The sequence below is a fragment of the Vombatus ursinus genome, unplaced genomic scaffold (assembly GCF_900497805.2).
Source record: "Vombatus ursinus unplaced genomic scaffold, bare-nosed wombat genome assembly UNPS02014802.1, whole genome shotgun sequence".
NCBI lineage: Eukaryota > Metazoa > Chordata > Mammalia > Diprotodontia > Vombatidae > Vombatus > Vombatus ursinus.
The window spans coordinates 20,753,400-20,774,208 of record NW_020954580.1 but is presented as its reverse complement, the minus strand read 5'-3'; the positions used below and the strand labels follow the sequence as shown (position 1 = coordinate 20,774,208).

General features: G+C 37.0%; 1 protein-coding gene across 1 annotated transcript in view; it reads left to right on the top strand.

Moving 5' to 3' along the window:
• Positions 1-20,809, top strand: part of PARD3B (par-3 family cell polarity regulator beta) — a 1,282,153-nt gene that overhangs the window by 601,555 nt on the left and 659,789 nt on the right. The window contains exon 4 of the mRNA XM_027873670.1: positions 3,761-3,870. Within this exon, the coding sequence (XP_027729471.1) occupies positions 3,761-3,870 (110 nt within the window). The remainder of the gene's footprint in view (positions 1-3,760; positions 3,871-20,809) is intronic.

Below are 20,809 nucleotides of genomic sequence, written 5' to 3'. Positions count from 1 at the left end.
GATAACATCTCTCAATATATATTGATTTTATAAATATATGCATAGAGATATTAATTGAAGTAATGGTAGTTGATGAAATTACCATAGGGAACATATAGAGAGAAGAGAATAGAACTCAGGACAGAGCGTAGGACTATGTTCCTGGTCAGCTGGCAGGACATGGGTGATGATCAAAAATATCAATCATATAAATGGTGAAAGGATATGAACAGACAGTTCTCAGATGAAGAAATTAAAGCCATCTATAGTCATATGAAGAAATGTTCTAAATCACTATTGACTAGAGAAATGCAAATCAAAACAATTCTGAGGTACCACATCATACCTATCAGATTGGCCAACATGACAAAACAGGAAAATGATAACTGTTGGAGAAGATGTGGGAAAATTGGAACACTAAGGCATTGTTGGTGGAGTTGTGAAATGATCCAACCGTTTTGGAGAGCAATTTGGAACTGTGCCCAAAGTGCTATAAAAATGTGCATACCCTTTGACCCAGCAATAGCACTTCTAGGGCTATATCCCAGAGAGATCATACAAATAGGAAAAGGACTCACATGTACAAAAATATTTATAAAAAATATTTAAATTATATTTATAATATGTATTTATAAATACATATATTTATATGTAGCTCTTTTTGTGATGGCAAAGAATTGGAAATTGAGGGGATGCCCATCAATTGGGGAATGGCTGAATAAGTTGTGGTATATGAATGTAATGAAATACTATTGTGCTATAAGAAAGGATGAACAGGCTGACTTCAGAAAAACCTGGAAAGACTTGTATGGTCTGATGCTGACTGAAGTGAGCAGAACCAGGAGAATGTTGTATATAATAACAGCCACATTTTGCAATGACTAATATTGATAGACTGAACCCTTCTCAGCAATACAAGGATCTAAGACATCTCCAAAGGCCTCATGATGGAAAATGCTATCCACATACGAAGAAAGAACTCTGGAGTTTGAATGCAAATTGAAGCATGCTATTTGCTATTTTTTTCTCTTCTGTTGTGTTTTGTTTCCTCTTTCTGTTGGTTCTTCCTATTGGTTCTAATTCTTACTTATAACATCACCAATGTGAAAATATGTTTAATAGGAATGTATATGTGTAGCCTATATCAGATTGCATGCTGTCTTGGGGAGGGAGGTGGAGAGAGAGGGGGAGAAAAATTTAAAACTCAAAAGCCTATGGAAGTGATTGTTGATAATTCAAAATAAATTAATTTAAAAAATAAAAAATATTGATCATAATTATCTATACTAGAGTTGATAATCAACCTTGAGTGAACTCTACCATGTCTCCCTCTGGCATGATGGTGTTGGTGAGTTACCCCTGAGTTCAAACATTATGCCAGCAAAATGCAAGTTCTAGCAGAGACTACCAAATTGCCAAGATTCTAAATCCCAGCAGACAATGGGTTGCACGCCTATCATTCAACCACCAGCCTAGTCCATGCCTGAGAAGCAAATTCCGAGAAGGCTGGTCATCAGTAGATGAAATTGGCAAGGCCACAGCAACCTGTGAAGTCATCTGGAGGTGAGGAGGTGTGATGTGTAGGGTGGAGGAAAGAGGTTATAGCATGCTTTTTATGGAAGGAGCCCCACAATGATAAAATCATAACCCTCTTGGAGAAGAATCAGACTAAAATACATGTCATTATGTTCTTATGCATTTTAAATAGCTTGAAAAGTAATATCCAAACCACCACATACTCTTTGCCAGAGTTATCAGCAGCCAAGTGGTTGTTGACTCTTATAAGTGAAGAAAATTATGTTTTTCTGTGTGTCTTGGGATTAAAAAAAAAATCATCATATTCATTAACTGGCCACAATACTTTCCTCATCATCTGTGAGCACGTATCCCTCAGATTTTCTTTTAATGTTTATAAGGTGTCAGCACAATAACAATGTGATAATGAACATTATCAGTAACTGAAGTGGGATGATTTGCATCTTTGAAGCAACATTTCATGGATAAAAGGAGATTATTTTGGGTGGGGTTGTGTTTTTTTTTCCCCTCAATGATAGAGCATTGCCTTTGCCTGGGAATAAAATGCTTGGAGACGAGAGTTGAAAGCAAATGTGAAGCTACCCTTCCCTTTCCTTAGTCATAAGGAGAACAAGTTACCTTGTATGATACTGTGCTCCACCTTAATAAATTACCCCCTTGGTGTCTGGGATAACTTAGGGGCTTTTCTTTAGAGGTGGATACCCTTTTATTTTTTTCAGATCACCTGACTAAAACATATGGCTTGGGACTGGGACCCAATTGTCATTGGTTGTGTTTGTGCTGCTCTCGACCATAGTCTGTGACTCACATTAGTTCTGTACTGAGCACCACTTATGGTACAATTTTTTTTCTGCTCCTTGAGGATGTTTCAGTGAAGGAACAAAAGGAGACCAGCACAACCACTGCCATTTGTTAGATTTGCTTGGGGCTTTTGGTAGATGGGGAGAATCATGTAATGATGCGTCTAGGAATAGAAATGGCATTGGGAATAATATGAGTTTGGACTTCACGTTGCTCTGTGGGGCTAGCCACTATAGCCAGAGTACTATTTCAGCCAATTTCTGACTATAGGAAGAGATACACTTTATTTTCTTTTTTAACCAGATTGTGTGGTATCCAGGGGTGGATTGCCAAAAGGAATAGAATTTGTTGGAAGCAGGGAGTTGTAAATACTAACAAAAGGGATTCCTTCCCTAAGCCAGCTGTGTACCATGTTTTAAAAAAAAAAAGAAAAAAGGAACATGAAAAATACTAATTTAAACTGCAGTAGCTTGAGATTGTTTGGGCATTATTTTTAGAACATAGAAAAATTGGAAAGTGCAATTTAACCATTATTCACAAAGCGAATTCTTAAAAGAGCAAATAAAAGTTCATTTTCGTGATTATGGAATGATTTCCAAAACAACCCTAAGAAAAAAAATTCAAAGACTTCCTTTTCTGACTGCCAATTTCATTTTAAATAAATTATTTTCAGCCTAATTATAATGAAACTAGCAAAGCTACTAGCCCTGCTATGTTTGGATTTCATTTGGACTTCCTATTAGAAAGATCATCTTTCAGAATTTAATAAGTGACTTTCAAATATTTAATGGTAGAATCTTTCATTAAATTAAAAATGAATCAGAGTATTTTTAAAGAACTACCTTATTTTTCTCATCAGCTTTGTCAAGCTTTATTACAAAGACAAGCAAAAATTAAAACAATCCCCTTTGCTTATTTAAAAAGACAATGACACCCTTAACCCAGCCAAATCATATTTCCATATGTCTAATATATATATCCTGTGGGTTCTGAAAGTAAAATATAATGGTAACTTGCAATAACGTCTTTCTTTGTTTCCATCTCTACCTAAATTGCAGATTATACTGACATTGTCGAATGGTTCAAGTGACTACTTCATAATCATCCTCTTTAATATTTATATTTATTTCATAAATCTGCTTTACATGGTGTGGTGTCAGTTTTTGGATGCTCCCTAAAGCATCCAACAATTTTGTCTTGAGTCCTGCTTTAGGCAATGTGATAATATAGATTGGAAAAGATAAACATTCTACCATTCTGGTCCCATGCGTCACCATATAATAAATGACACGATGTCATCAAATTGAATAATTTACAAGCACCTCTAGAACTTGAATAGTTTTACACAGAAGAATGTCGTGAGTCCTTTTAATTAAATTGCACTGTGCCATGTGCTTTTTCCCTGAGGTTCTTTTGACCTTTCACCTCTTATTTTGTCTTGCAGGCACACCACTGTTAGTGAGGAGGAGCAGTGACCCAGCACTAAGCCCACCTGCTGATTCTCATCCAGGTGCTTCACACCCCAGTGACCAGAATCTGAAACCTGTTGTACCAGTAAGTGTCCTGCAGTTTCCATTTTTTATAGAAATGTTACAGACCAGTTAGCTTATTTGGTAATAAGCATGTGTGTGTGGACACACACACACACACACACACACACATTTCTATATATGTGTGTATATCATACACACACAGGTATACATTACATACATACAAAGTCTTCCTTGCTCCTAACTCCCTAGGAAAGATATACTTAAAAATATATGTGTATATGAAACATATTCCATGTTCCCTTCAAATGCATCTTATAAAATAACAGAGAAAATTGTATTTTCCCTTTTGTATCTTTTTCACAAAAATTGGTCTGAATATTATATGACCATTTATGCCATTTTCATAATACTTTTGGATATGCCATGGATATTTAGTCTGTTGGAAATTAAATGTTTGCGGTGTTAGTAATAGATGGACATATTTACAAGCCATTAAAGTTGACCAGAAGCAATAATTTTATAGTTTCTAGGGTTACTATCTAGCAGAACTCTTTAAAAGAATGCCTTCTCTAAGATAGAAAAGTGATCATTTATTACTTGGGTGAAAGATTTTAGTGTGTTTAACCTAAAAGAAAGTGAGAAAGTGACAGATAAGAATATATACTTTAGGAAATCCACTCATTCTCAATTTTCCATTCTGGTCACTTTTCCCCTGGTCTTAGAGGAACTTTTTTTGGAAGTTTTTATTTATATTATTTTTAATTTATGGAATAAAACAAGCATTTCCATAACATAGAATAATAAAAAGGACAATTACACACAAAATGCAGATCTTTTATGTACAACTTGCTATTCATTTTAAATACATAATGAAATTATCATGTAAATTTCTTTTATTTTCCTTTTTTCCCTTCCCCCCTACCCTAGAGATGGTTACCATTAGACACAAATATCTATATATCTGTAAAATCGTTTCATGCATACTTCTGTTTATCAGATAGCATCTTCCTTCATATGCCCTTTGCAGTTAATTTGGGTATTTATAATAGTCAAAATGACTTATTTCCTCAAAGTTCTTCTTAAAACAATATTGCTATTACTATATACAACATTCTCTTGATTCTGCTCATTTCACTCTTCATTATTTCATGCAAATCCATCCATGTTTTTCTAAAATCAGCAATCTCATCATTTATTATAGCACAGTAGTATTCCATCACAATCATATACCACAACTTGTTCTGCCATTCTTAAATTTATTTTACATTATATTATGTTGTTATTTTTATGTTATATTTATATGATATTTCTTATAGAAAGGAGTTTTGATCTTTGATATTTAATCAAATTGACCAGAGCATGGCATTAATGGCATTAAAGACAGGGGAAGAGGGTGACTCTGTGTATATTTTGAATGAAAACGTCACAATATAATAGCCTCAATAATATAGGTTTCTAAGGCTGAACCAACCACAAATAATTAGGCAAGTCACTACACACTGCTGTGTATCAATTGTTAAAAGAGTAGGATGGAAGGGTGGTAGAGAAGTTTCATACTCTATCTCTGTTGACTCTTTCCTTCATAGAATTAAGTATGGCTATACAAAGCCCATTGGTCTTCAAGCATAGAGGCCTGAGTTTTAGTCCTGGTTTTGCAGTTGTTACCTAATTGTAGATACATAATTCACCTCACTGTAGATGGTCTCCTTTTTCTTCATCTGTCAACCAAAGGGCCTGAACTGGGTGTTGAAGGGAAGATACAGTATTCAGTGATGATAACAGTAACTCTGATCTCCACATTTAAGATCCACACAGTACTTTCTTCTCTACAGCCCTGTGAGGTAGTTAGTGAGACAGGGGTGGACTATCTCCCTAAAGCAGCAGGCTTGAATTCCTTTTGATGACACATAACCCCAGAAGGTCTTACTTGGGGTTCTGTGTTCTTTGCTTCCTGTTCCCTAGGAAAAGAGCACAAATTATAGGCCTCCTAACAAATGCCCAGATTCCTAAAGGAAACACAGAGTCATATACCATGAGAAGAAAAAGGCCCCCCTCTACTTTGTGTCAAAAGGAAGGTGTTGGGGGTGGGAGAGTAAGCAAGCAAATAAAATGCATTTGTCGGCCTGCAAGGGAGAGAAGGAGAATACTTGTAGTCCATTTGACATAGCCTTTTCCCTAGAGATCCCCACATAGCTTCATTTACCCATCATTTGGACAATGTAAGATTTATGTTTTCATTCTTTCAGCCAATAAACATTGATTAAGTACCTACTGAATAAGCATGATATTAGATTATAGGTGGTAGGGAGTACCTTTGATAAAACACAGTCCCTGAATTCATGAAACTTACAGTCTATTTAAGAGATAAGACACAATCACCAATAAATATAATACATATTACATAATAAGTACTTTAGAGAATTGCAAAGTGCTGTGTGCAAAGTCTAAACAGGGAATGTAGTTTTCAAGATTGGGAATGAGGTGGGCTATAGGGTCTAACAAGAAATTGGGAAAGGATTCATGGGTTGTGTTTAAAGCTAGTGAAATGATTTGAATTCCAAATAGTATATAACACGTATAAATTTTTTAATGATTGGTTGCTAACCTAGACGGTTGGTGGAGAGGGGAGTGCAAGGAGAATGTGAAGGAAGACTGTTATGCTGCAAACTGGACAATCCACTCACTGTCAAGGATGATGGAGGTTAAATCACAGCATTGGGAAGGAGGTTGGACTAAGTGGTTCCAGCTTCTATTTTCTTTCTAACTCTAAAATTCTATAATTATTTTTGGTACTTGATCAAGAGTAGGTATTACACAGCAGTCACATCCTATAAGTTGTTTGATGATGACAAATCTGTGGAGTTTATGATGATGTGGTCTTGCAGTACCTAATAGGAAAAATAGGTGTTTAAAAAAGCCACATTAAATTGTAGCGCAATTCAAAGCTCATATTGGAAAAGGGGGAAAATTAAAATTTCCGTTTCTTTAACTTGAGAGTTCAGATGTAAGTAACTGACAGATGGCAAAGCCCCAAATGGGTTATGTTCAGTCATTCCTGAGAAATAAAACTAGCTTGTAAGCCAAAGCATAAGTGACTGCACGGATAAATATTTGAAACACTTGATTATGTTGAATTATTAGCTTTAAAATTATAGTTAATGATTGATATGTTCAGTTTTGCTTTATTAGGCTTACTTTCAGGAAAAGAGGTTTTGGAGCTTTTGTTCTGGGCTTTTGGTTTTTTTGTGGGCTCTTCTGATGCCCAGAGACATAAAATTGTTAAAGTTGGCAAAGTTCCATTGGCTGTTTGGTCAGCTCACTAATAGCAAAATGACAATGCAAGATTACATCCTCCCTAAAAATGTCTAGTGTGAAGGACAAATGGATACATTTAGCCATTTTGTGGAAAATAAACAAATGAAATTAATTCCACTTAGGGATAGGAACTAGACCTGTGATTTCATTGAAATAAAGAACCTGCAGGTGAGGAAACTCTCAACCAATACAAGCAGCAACTTCTCTGTAGCTTATGGTCTTACAGAGTTGCCTAGAGCACTGGCAGAGGTTGAATAACTTGCCCAGAGTCATATTGTCAGTAGGTGTGGTGATGGGACTTGAACCCAATCATCTTGGCAATGAGGCCAGTTTTGCACCATGGTGCCATGAGGTATATATAAATCAGGAATTCTTAACTTAGGGTCCATGAAGCCCAGTCAGTGCATACAGTTCAGGGAATCTATAAACTTGAATAAGGGAAAAAGTGTTTCTTTACTTCAGTACAATTGGTTTCCTTTTGTATTTTGTACTGTTTTCTTTTGTAATTTCTTTTGTGTATTTTAAAATGTTATTCTGAGAATGGGTCCATAGGTTTCACCAGACTGCCGGGGGAGGGGGATCACTGATACAAAAAGAGGTTAAAAACCCCTGCCTTGGATCCTACTTAGCATATTTCAAATTATAAGTATGTTAACGGCTAATATTAGATTGTGAGCTTCTCAAGGGCAGGGATTGTCTTTTGCCCCATTTTGTATACCCAATGCTTAATACAGGTTTGGTATATATTAGGTACATATTCAAGTTTTATATATTGACTAACAGTCTTCACATCTGTAGCTTACTGTATCCCCAGATCTTAAATGGAAATTCTATGTAAGAGTTTGTTTCATTTACTCTGCTCCACCATCTGTGCAATGTGGTATGGTGGCAGCCTTTGAGTCCAAAAGATCTGAATTCAATTCCTGTTTTGGTATATACTAGATAACCTATAAAACTATAAGTCACACAGTAGTTGGTGATCTGTTGGTGGAGGGAGTTCCTATATCAGGAGTTCCTAAGACAGAAGAGATCATAGAATTGTCCACACAAAGAAAAAAAGAGAAGTCATTTACTCAAAGTAATCCAAATAGCATTGTGCAAATGATAAGACTGACTTATCTTTTAGGTCAATCACTGACTTATTTTTGCTCCTAGTTCCCAAATGATATGATCACAGGCTAGAATATTTTTGTGAAGGGTTCTTTATATGCAATTTTACAGCACAGAAGACCAATAATCTCTTAATTGTCAACTATGATGGTCTTTTCTTAGTCCTTAAACTTTTTGACCCATCCACTGCTTTTAACAGTGTTGACCACCATCTCTTTCCAAATATTTTAACTTCTCTGGGTCTTCATTATATTACTTCTTCCTGGTTCTCTTTTTTTACTTTTCTGATCATTTGTTCTCCTTTGATCCTTGGCTGATTGATTAGCCACATCAAATCCTCTAACTGTGAATATACCTCAAATTTCTGTCTTAGGCCTTCTTTGATTCTCCTTATATTCACTCTTTCTTGACAATCTATCATCTCATGGGTTTGACTATATGCAGATGACTCACATGTCTATTTATCTGGCACCAGTCTTTCCTGAGTTTCAGTTCTGTATCAATTGCTAATGGGATCTCTTAGCGACATCTCAAACTCAACATCAAAACTAAACCTGTAATCCTTTCCCTCAAACCCTCCATTCTTCCAAATTTCACTGTGTCTATTGAAGGCATCATCATCTTTTCATTCTCCTAGGTTTTTAACTCAGCATTATCTTTGACTCTTTATTCTTCCCTCATCCCACCTATCCAGTCAGTTGACAAATTTTCCCATTTCTGTCTCTACAGAAACCTATACATCCACCCCCTTCTCAATGGTTGTATGGCTATCTCTTTAGTTCAGGCCTTCACCTCTTCCCCAGATAATTGCAACAGTCCCTTGATTGATCTCCCTCCCTCAAGTCTCTAAGCCATCCTATAAACTACTACATAAGTGATTTTCTTAAGCAAATCTGATCATGTCCAATCAACTCCAATGGTTCCTTTATATCCTTTAGGATAAAATTTAATCTTCTCAGTTTAGCATTTAAAGTCTTTCATATCCCCACCTCAACCCATTTTTCCAGCCTCATTGAATATTAGTTTTCCCCTCCCACACTGTGATCTAACAAAATTGGTGTTCTCTCTGTTCCTCACACCCAGTCCTCCATCCTCTGTCTCTGCCTTTATACTGGCCATCCCCCATGCCTGAAATGTGATCTCTTGGTCTCTGCCTCATAGAATTACTCTCTTCCTTTAAAGTGCATCTCAAATGCCATTCTCTACATCGTGACTTTCTTGATTCCCCCTTACCTGTCAGTACTCTCACTCCCAAACTACCTTTATTTTATTCTCACTATATTTGCATATATCCCTGTGGTCTTCCCCATTGGAACATAAACGCTTTGCATGTAGAGGTTGTTTAATTTTCTGTATTTGTTTCCTCATTTGGTTGATTGATAGTTCCAGCTTCAGCACTTGCTAGCAATAATAATGTTGACAAATCTTCTCATCTATAAAATGATTTTGTAAGACTTGTTGAGGAAAGTACCTTGCAACCCCAAATACACTGTAGAAATTTGCCCTATTATTATTGGTTTGACTTTTGAGATGTGCTATGTCAGTTCCTTATTTGAGGGTGAAGGGAGAATGCTAAAGTAGCTGTGTTTTGTGGTGGTAGTTTCTTAAACTATCCTGCTAATTGGTACTGTAGTTTTTAACCCCTTAATGAATGTTTGTAGTTTTACATTTGCTCCCTAAGGCGAATTGATCATGAAGGGTGAGTAAATTAAAAAGTGTATTCCTGGAAATTACAATTTTAAATTTGTTCTTGGATAACAAATATCATCATATATTCCAGAGTCATTACCTCACGTCTATACTGCTCTGCCAGAGAACCTTAAGAAATCATTGATTTACTTACTTGTAGATAGTGAAAATAACCCATGCCTTTTCCTAAGGTGGGGGGAGTAGGGATAGGAGGAGAGAGAAAGAGACAGAGACAGACAGAGAGAGACAGAGACAGAGAGACAGTGAGAGACAGACAAAGGGGAAGGGGTCCCTGTTTAAGAGGAGATAAATTAGATGTGGAAAGCAGTGATTTTCATAGATTGGTAAAATTATAGACAATATGGAGAGAGACTTAGGATAATAGGGATGGTTAATGAAGTGTATACCAAAAAGAAAGCATTTTCTAAAATTTCAATCTTCTTTTCTCTTTTTCATAGTAAATAGAATTTGAATTAAGCATTTAGTTTTAATGTGATAAGTTGAAGCTTTATAACTGATGTCTGTCAAAGGAGGACAAATCAGTAAATCCCCAGGTGGTGGCAAGAAAATTCAATTCAACAAACATTTATTAAATTTAGTAGCTACTATGTGTAAAACACTCTGCTAAGCAGTGAGGATACTGAGAGATCAAAAGAAAATATTCCCTACCCCTAAGGGGTTGGAATGCTTCTAGGGGACTGCAAGATATAAAAAGAGAAGTAAATACAAGGATTCATGTGTTCAGAGATCATTTAGGGAGAACCTCAGTCATGCTTCATCTCACTTTTCTCTCAATCTCTCTGGATTCCATTCCTTTCCCTTCACCTTTTGCATCATTTTCTACTTTCCCTAACCCCCAGTTTCCAGCATTTCTGTATGTTTTGTCATTATGCAATGGAATGTAAGCTGCTTGAGAATGGGGACTGTCTTTTTTGTTTGTATTTATAGTCACAGTATAATTCAGCACAGGCCCTGGTACTCAGTAGGCACTTAAGAAATGCTCCCCCCACCCCCTTTCTCTTTCCTTTCTCCCCCCCTCCCGGATTAAACCCTCTCATTTCATAGATAAGGGAACTGGGACCTACAAAGGTCAAGTGATTTGTCTAAAGTTACCAAGTGATGGAGTTGGCATCCACACTCAAGTTCTATGGCTTCGTATCCCACTATTCTTTCCACTGACCATATCATGCCACCTTCAGGTAATCTGAGAAAGAAGAACCCTCGCAATTTTGTGGTAGGGAAGGATCATAAAAGGCTTTAGGGACTGGAATGCACTCCCGACTCACCTTGCAGGGAGCTAAGTGTTCTCAGAGGCCAAGGGAAGGAGGGAGTATATTCTCAGGATGGAAGATAACCTGTTCAAAGACACAGAAATCAGAAATGAAATACAGAGTTTAAAGCTCATCTAGCATCCCAGAACACCGAGCATGTGATAGCAAGAAATATGAAATAAAAACAGAAGGATAGGTTGGAGTCAGAGGATGGAAGGCTTTCAACAGCCTGCTGATGAACTTGCATTTTATCATATAGACAATTGGGAGCTGTTGAATGTGTTTAAACAGGAGTGAGCCATGTCAGACTTGGAAGGTTATTTTGGCAGCTGTGTGGAAGATAAATCTGAGAGAGAAGAAAAATGAAGCAGAGAGGTCAGTTAAGAAAGTAGTCCAGTCAGAAAGTGCTGAGGGCTATGAGCGAGAAGATGGCTGTACCAGAGGAGAAAAGGACTCAGTTGTAGAGATGTTGTGACAGGAGAATAAACAGTAAGTGAAGCTAAATGAATGTGGGGGTTGAGGAAGAAGGAGAAGGAGTTCTAAGATAGTTGCAAAAATAGGGAACTGGAAAGATGGTAACGTCCTTAGAAATAGAAAAGCAGAAATCGTGGCAACAAAAAGATTTAGAGAAAATTTTTGTGCATGCATAGGTGGAAAATTGTTGGGGAATAGACATTCGTAGTTGTGAAGGAACCCAGAGGTCTTTGTAGGAAGAGAGAAGTAAGCCAGTTTCAGTTTTTATCTGGGATATATGAAAATAGAGCAGTTACTCTGCTTTTAAAAAAAATGGAAAATCCTGAGAGCTAAATCTACATTTTTCAGTCCCTGATCTTACTACTTGATATGAGAAAATGAGCAATTTTTGTTATTTTATTTTTTAAAAAATAAGGCTGGCACCATCATTCTCACTCATCTTCTCTGAATTGGAAGCTTGTCAAAGATACTCAAGAAAAGATTAATTTCAAGAATCATGCCTGAATTAGCACAAATTAATGACTATGTTTATGAGACCCCAGACATATTATAAAATAAAAACAATAATTCACATATATATTGCACTTCAGAGTTTACAAAACATTTTATCTTCAACAAATATAAAGTGGGAAGAGAAAATATTATTATGCACATCTTAGAGATGAGAAAACTGAGGCCCAAAGAGATTAAATGACAAACCTTCATGCCACACAGCAGAGGTAGCTTCATGGGTTTCCACAGCAGCTGATTTAACTTTGATAGGAAATTGTACTGCTTGGGAAATAAAATTTGTTACTTAAGATATATTTTAAGCTCACCATTCTAATTTGTGTGAAGTAGAACATTGTTATTCCTTTTACAATTATCCCTTCTACATCCTAGGGGTTAGAGACATGCACCCCAAAATCTTGAAAATCCACATAAAAATGTTTGGCCCTCCTTTTGTAGCAGAGAAGTTGTCTGAATTTTTATATCAAATATATATTGATATTATACAATATCATCATATGTTTTATGCGTTTCTAAACTTTTTCTCTGTCATTTGAGGCCTTCATGTGTTGTCTTCAGCTTCCGCAAAATTCCCGTTTAATTTTTTATGCCAACCCATGATATATTGAAACCACGATGAGGAAAGTTGCATTGTAGAAGGGATGATTGTACTTATATCCAGTCTGTCTTATACATTCTTTGGTATATCAAGATTGTCCATACTGAAGATGCTTCATATTAAAGGAAATAATAACAGGAAAAATATTAGGTTTGGGTTTATGATTTAGATTACTTAGAGCCATAATATTATTGAGCTTCAGACATTTTTGCTTCAGTCAATAGCATGAGATAATATTTATTAAAAGTACTTAGCACAATGCCTGGCACATACTAGACAATATAGAAATACTTACTCCATTCTCTTTTCCCTTCCCCTAAGCTGAGTTTGCTTTGCTGTCACATAAAAAACAGATCCTTAAAGCAGAAAATTAAAAACAACCAAGAAATCTTAATGCTTATGAATACTTGTCAGCATGGCCCATGTTCACCACAACCTAGTTTTTGGACTAAATATCAGAAATTTACCCCAAAGCAATACATTGATCCAACTCATATATATCATCTGTAACTGGCTCTATCTGTGGAAACACAGGCACCAAATAATTATTGCAAACACTCATTGTGTGGATTTGTGGCAGGGCTTTGTCCATTGCTCTCCCAACAAGGAGAGACAGACATTATAAAGAGAAAGGGAGGGTGGAGTGGGATGTAATATATAATTGTGTTGTTGAGAAAAACCGAAGGCAACAAAAGAGTTTTCTGCCGCGGTGATTTAATAGTAGACGTACGATTTGTAACTCCAGCTCTTCAAGCTGTGTGCTGATAAGACCAGAGCTTGGAGACTCCATTGCAATGATGGTTTTCATATGGCTTTGTTTTTAAGAGATAAACTTGCCATCCAGTGTTTAACAAGGCCAAATGTTTACTTTTTTTTTTTTAAGTCCAGGCAGCTTAATTTCAGAGGCTGTTATGCTTGTAAGGCTCTCCAGTCAGGTGGGTGAAAATCTAGGAGCTAGATTTACTTTGCTCTTGAGCTCTTTGCCATCTCCTGGAGCACTTTGTGAAATGAACTGGAATTGTTTGAATGACTTCAATATGATTACTTACAGAAGTTTAGAAATATGAACCTTGTGTAACCTTAAAAAAAAACGATCCTTTTTTTCCACCCACAATTTTAGGTCAATCCTAGAATGACATTTTAAGATTTTGCTTTTGTAACTGTACAGAATTGCTACTGGGCCCAAGATGGGGTTGGGGAGCACATATTCTCTCTCTAAAGGGGCTTTTAGCTCCTGACCCAAGTTCACAGATCAGATTGTGTCTTAAAGGAGCCTTGCCTCTAGAGAGCAGAATATCAGGCTCTTCCTGAAACCCTCTAGGTCTTTATATTCCCCATCTCAACCTCTCCATCTCCTGCCTCAGGGAGAATCCCTGAAAGTTAGGCTTGACTTGTGCCTAAGATCTCCCCCAAAGAGTGTAGTGAAAAGTTACTCAACGTAGAATGTAGGTGAAGCAGAAGAAAGATATTTATTTCCTCCATAAAAAGTAAAATCTTAAAACAAAGAAGACACACACATGTATAGTTAGAAAAATTTAAACACAAAGCAGTGACTTACAATTCTTCTTATACTCTCCTGAGAGTTTGAATACTTTCAACACTTAAACAAGGATTATTTGATAGGAATTGTGAATAGGCATTTCACGTTCACTCTGGTGCTGCCCTATATAAAATACTTCCTCCAGGTCCATGTCTTCTGAAAGTCCAGGCCTTGAGCTCGTTTTTTTCTGCCTGGTGGTCATATTCTCTTAGAAGGGTAAAATTATGAAAGATTCCTCCTACTATACAATTGGCACCAAGTGAGGGACCCAGGAACTCTTCAACTCATTATGTGCTTCCAAGGCTGAAAATATCCATCTCCCAATTGCTGTTCAGTCACCAATGGTTAGGCAAATAAACAAACCAGAAGACTCCACCAGGGACCTGAGGCCTAGGCTCACCTGACTTTGGCAGCATATGTGTTTGATACTTTCTTAACTTCCAGAACAAGGGGAGGAATATGAAATCCTCTTTCCTATACTCACAGGAAGTGCCAGACAAAGATGACCAGAGGAATGAGAGGGGATTACATGCCATACACTCAGTCCCTGACGTTCACTTGACATAGCCTCCCACTGCTGTCCCCATGGCCAAGATGGGGGAAAGGTAATATGTGGAACCCAACCAGAGACTTCTGCCTATCTATGCCTTTTATCAAGGGGTGCCAGGGAAAGGGCTGGGGTAAATGTTTCACCCAAAGTGATTTAGCTCTAAGGAACACATATATGACTCCAGAAAGGGCCAAAGGTCCGAGAGTGTTTTGTGGAGTACACTCTAGCCTGAGCCAGTAGAAGCTTGGTGGGAGGGAGGGAGGCCTCTCCTGATCAGTCATTCAGTCAAGTAGCATTTATTAAGTATTTACTATTTCAGGCTTAGTACTAAGTACTGAGGATACAAAACAAACAAACAAAACCAAAGACAGTTCCTGTCTTTTAGGAGCCAACATTCTGATGGGGGAGAAAAATATGCAAATAACTGTGCATATAAAATATTAACAGTGTAAGTGAAAGGTAATCTCAAAAGTAAAATACTAGCAGTGGGGAAGATGAGGGAAGGGATCAGGAATAATCCACTGCCAAAGGTCAAATTTGATCTATTTCTTAAAGAAAACCAGGGGGCAAGCATGAGAAGGGAAGGCATTTTAGGTATTGAGGACAGATAGCCAATAAGAAATGCCTGGAGTCTGGCAATGAAGTGTCTTTTTAAAGGAACAGCAAGGAGGTTAATGTCACTAAATCACAGAATACATGAATGAAGTGGGCAAAGGTATAAGAAGATTGGAAAAAAGGGGCATATATTAGAAATGCTGTGACGGTAGAAACAGCAAAACTTGGCAATAAAATGGACATGTGAGGTAAGTTCAAGTGAAGAGTCAAGGTTAGTACTGACATTGAGAACTTGCTTGGCTGGAAGGTGGTAGTTCTCTCAGTAATAATAGAGAAGCTCAGAAGAGAAGAGAGCTTGGGAAGGGGAATGCATAATGCATTCTTTTCTGGACATATTAAGTTTAAGGTGTCTACAAGACATCCAATTCAGAATGTCCAAAAGGCAGTTGGTGATAGGAGACTGGATCTCATGAGAGAGATTAAGGCCAGATATTTAGAGCTAGGAGATGAGAATTGAATCCATGTGAGTTAATGACATCACCAAGCAAGCTAATATAATGGGAAAAGAGAAGTCAGTCTAGGTCAGTACCTTGGGGAATACTCATTCTTAGGGGGCATTACCTGCATGAAGATCCAGTAAAGGAGCTGAGAAAAACTAGTTGGAAGAGAAAAAGAATAAGGCAGTCATGAAAACCAAGAGAAGGAAGAGAATCCAGGAGAAGAAAGTGATCAGTAGTGTCAAAGGCTACAGAGAGATCAGGAAGGATAATTGAGAAAAGGCTATTAGATTTGGCAATAAAGAGCCATCACATTTATAATAAGTCATGGGATTCCATGGATTTTAAAACTAGACAGAACTTCATTCAGGGATCATCGTCCCTTACTTTCCAGATGAGGAAATTGATAATCGACTTTCCAGATGAGGAAATATGGCACCCTCTCCAGTGTCCTTGATTTGCAAGTGACAAAAACTCAGTTGATTTCCCTTTCAATTTAAAAAAGGATTTCCAGCTATAAAATTATAGAAGTGGAAGGAACTTTAGAGGTCCTCTGGTACAAACCCTTTCAGTCCTTCAATGTATAGAGGAGGAAACCAAGACAAAGTGATTTGACCAAAGTCACACTATGACTAGAACCAGGATTTCTGACCTTTCTGTAGTGCTCATTGCCCTACATCATGACACCAAACTGTTTCTCTGCTGTAGGTGGAAACACTGGGCTAAGTGCTGTTCTGGATATGAGCCACGTAAGGCACCATCTTTGCCCTCTGAGTGCTTATAAGCTAGCTAGAAAGACAAGAGGTACCTGGTTGAAACAGTTTAATTATACTGATAATAACTGCTGTAGGAATTCATAAAGAGGCAAGATCAATGTAGATCATAGTAAGTTAGAAGAAGACATCTTAGAAGGACTTGAACTGGACTTTGAAGCATGGACAGATTTAAGTGAACAATATCCATAGCACTTAGGGCCACAAAGGACTCGGAGTTCCTATTGTCTCATCCTCTCATTTTACTGATGTGAAAACTGAGGTCCAGAAAGGTTCAATCAATTTCCCATAGTCACACTAGTTAACAAGTATAGCATGGTAGGGAAAGTACTGGATTTGGAGTCAGAAGCCTTGGATTTGAATTTTGACCTTGCAGCTCATTACCTGTTTGACTTTGGGCCAGTCATTTAAATCTCATGGACCTCAATTACTTTATCTATAAAATTAGATGGCCTCTAAGCTCCCTTTTAGATCTAAATCTGTGATCCTAGGGGAGAAAAAACCAAGATGCATAAGGACCTCAAAGTGATAATGAGGATGATATGGTATGATTAAGAATGAGTAACTAGACTAATTTGGTTAGGCAGTGTTTACCACTGATTAATATTGGAAGCTATTTGAATAAATATATGTATTTAGAGGGTAAATTATAGTGAGCCATGAAACCCTAGTCTGACATTATGCTGAGGGCAATAAAAAGTTGCTGAAGGTTTTGGAGCAGAGGGCTGGCATGACTAAACAGTATATTAGCATGATTCACCTGGTGATAGTTTGCAGGGTATGTTGGAGGGAGCTGAGACTGAAGGCCAGAATACCAGGTAAGGTTTGTGTTAATGTACCAGGGAAGTGATAAGGACCTGCACAAGGGTTCTGGAAAGCCAGAGGGAAATAGCCAGTCATGAAAGAATTTTCAAAGATTAAAAAAGGAAAGAGATTTAGTGACTGATGGGATGTCTTGGGTGAAAGTGAGAGAATTCTGAATCTGAAACACAAGTGGTACCAAATGGGCAGAAATAAAGAAGTTGAGAGAGGAAGCTGTTTTGGTGGGAGTTGTTTTTGATGTGTTGAGTTTGAGGAAGCAACAGGATGTGTAAGTGGAAATCTGTAGTTCACAGTTTGAGATAGGACACTGAAATCAGGGTGAGAGGTTAAAATTGGAGATCTAAAGATTGGAGAGACTTCTGCATTGTGGTGATAACTGAAGACCTGAGGATGGATGAGTTCATGGAGAGAGGATGCAAAAAGAGAATGAGGAACAGAGAGCTCGGCACAGACAGTGCCTTCCTTAATCTGTACCAGATATTGGGGTTTGGGTGGTATGAGTGTGAGGGGATAGAGTAGAATAAAGAAGGAAAAAGGCTAGTTAAAAAAGAAAAAGGAGACAAAGGAACAGAGAGGTAGGAAAACAACCTACATAATAAACTGAAGGAACAGTTCTGTGAAGAACCTTGATCCTGTTTTCTGCTTTTTTTTTTTTGCTTTTTTTTTCTGTGCACCAAAGTCTCTAATTCTTACCTCTTAGTAAGTTCATAGAATAGTTATGAAGTGAAGTTTTCTTTCTGCAACGTGAATTAGGTTGTGCATTTGCCCATAGGTTACACATGTTTCATCTCCTCAAATAGTTTTACTCTAGAACTTTACACTCTAGGACAATTAGTTTCTCTCTTTGTACTACTAAGAAATATTAAAGGTTTCATTCCAAATTCTTCCTTATTTGATTTTGTGATTGGTAGACTCCTTCTGCCAAGTTAAAACTCTTGCTGAATTCTTTTCAAAGTTTTTGGACACTCCTGCTATTATGTGTTAAAAGGACAGTGAAGACTGACAAAAGGTAGGGTAAGAGTAGAAGGAGATTTGGGGGACAGTTTTACTAAGTCTAATCTATTTTTCTTTGTGTCCCTAACATATATATTTCAGTTTGATATTAAGGAACATACAAGCACAATGTAGATATACTAAATAAATAAATTTTTGTCTCCTAACCCAAATAGTACATTCATAAAAACACTACTAGTGGTAGAAGCACTGGACCCTTCTAATAATTGTTAGAGAAGTGTCAAAACTCTCAATCAGATGGGAAATACATAAAAAATAACTTCATATTTCCTATCTACCCACCATCTTTCTTTTCTCATAAACTTGACTCATGTTTGATGATCCAACTAAAATAAAAGTAAATGAAATTTTACCAATTATTTAATTTATAAGTACTGTGTGAATGGTGCTCCCTAGGTAAAACTCAGAAATAATATAAACAATTTATTTTAACAGAGGATAGTGATTCACCATGTCTGTGATGTCCCTCCACCACTTCTACCTCTTGAAATCTCCTGTTTTCTTCAAAGCATATGTCATGTGCCATCTCCTTCAGGAGACGTTTCAGGATCTTCCCAGTTGTAAATGTTCTCTATCTATCCCTCTTGAAATTAGTTTGTGTGTGTATGTGTGTGTGTATATGTGTAATTTGTGTATGTGTATATAATTTGTGTGTATATATGTAAACATTATATATATATACACATATATATATAATTTGTGTGTGTGTATATATATATATATATATGTATCTGTATGTCTTCCTGACTTCAAGCCCGGTACTCTCTCTATTGTGCCACCTCTGTGTGTCTGTGTGTGTGTGTGTAAGACTCATCTTCCTTCCTCATATTCGTCAAATCCAGCCTCAGACACTCATTAGCTTTGTAACTCTGGGCAAGTCACTTAACCATGTTTGCTTCAGTTCCTCATCCATAAAATGAGCTGGAGAAGGAAGTAGAAAAACTATGCTAGTATCTTTGCCAAAAACAAACAAACAAACAAACAAAAAAATGGGGTCACAGTGTATGTAAGTGGAAGTGTAAAGAAGTCAAAAGGACAATGAAGACTGAAAAAAGGTAGGGTAATAGTAGAAGGAGGCCTTAGGGACAGCAATGTACATATATGTGTGTGTGTGTGTGTGTGTCTGTGTGTGCGTGTGTGTGTGTGTGTGTGTGGATAGATAGATAGATATCTTCCTTTTGGCTTTTCCTTTGTTTATCTTCCATTTTCTTTGGTCTTATACTGAACTTCAAATACCAAGTAAAATGAATATTTCTATGCATACTGTAGAAGAGACAAGGATTCTATATGGAACTTTGAATCTATTATGTAGAGCTTACAATTCTTTTTAAGTACCACAATCAATTCAACATGTAACTTTCAAAGCTATTGGCTTGACTACAGTTCCTCTGGGCCTTTCTCCTATTGTCTTCTCACATTTTCGGGAGGGAGGAGACCTATTCCTACACCCCTTACTCCCTCCAATTAAAAAGACAAAGAGGGGCAGCTAGGTGGCCCAGTGGATAGAGCACTGGCCCTGAAGTCAGGAGGACCTGAGTTCAAATATGGCCCCAGATCAAACACTTGACACTTACTAGCTGTGTGACCCTGGGCAAATCACTTAACCCCAATTGCCTAAAAATAAAAAAGAAAAATAACTTTTAAAAAAGACAAAGAAAACCAAGACATTTATAACAAATAAACATAGCCAAACAAACAAAGCTCAAAAATGTATATCTCATTCTATGCCTCTAATCCATACCTCTCTGCCGGGAGGGGTGGGGATAGGAGTGGGGGGAAGGGTGGGTAGCATGTTTCATCCTTTAGAATCATGGTGGGTCATTTCATTTAGCAGAGTTCTTAAGACTTTCAAAGTTGTTTTTCTTAATAATGTTGTTGTGTATGTTGTTCTCTTACTTCTGATTACTTCGTTTTGCATCATTTCATACAAGCCTTCCCAGGATTCTCTGAAACCTTTCATCATTTCTTATAACACAGTACTATTCCATTCCATTTATATTATATCATACACTGTTCGTCTATTTCCCAATTGATACCCTTGTTCCCAAGTTTCAACTTTTTTTTTACCACTACAAAAAGGATAGCTATGGATATATTTCTACAGATGAGTCCTTTTCATCTTTTTTTCATCTCTTTGGCAGTATAGACCTATAACTAATCAAACAATATGCAAAGTTGAATGATTTGGAGAGCATAGTTCCAAATTGTTTTTCCAATTCATAGTACTTTAATGTTTCTGTATTCCTGGAGCCCCTTAAAGATTTGTACCTTTTTTTTTTTTT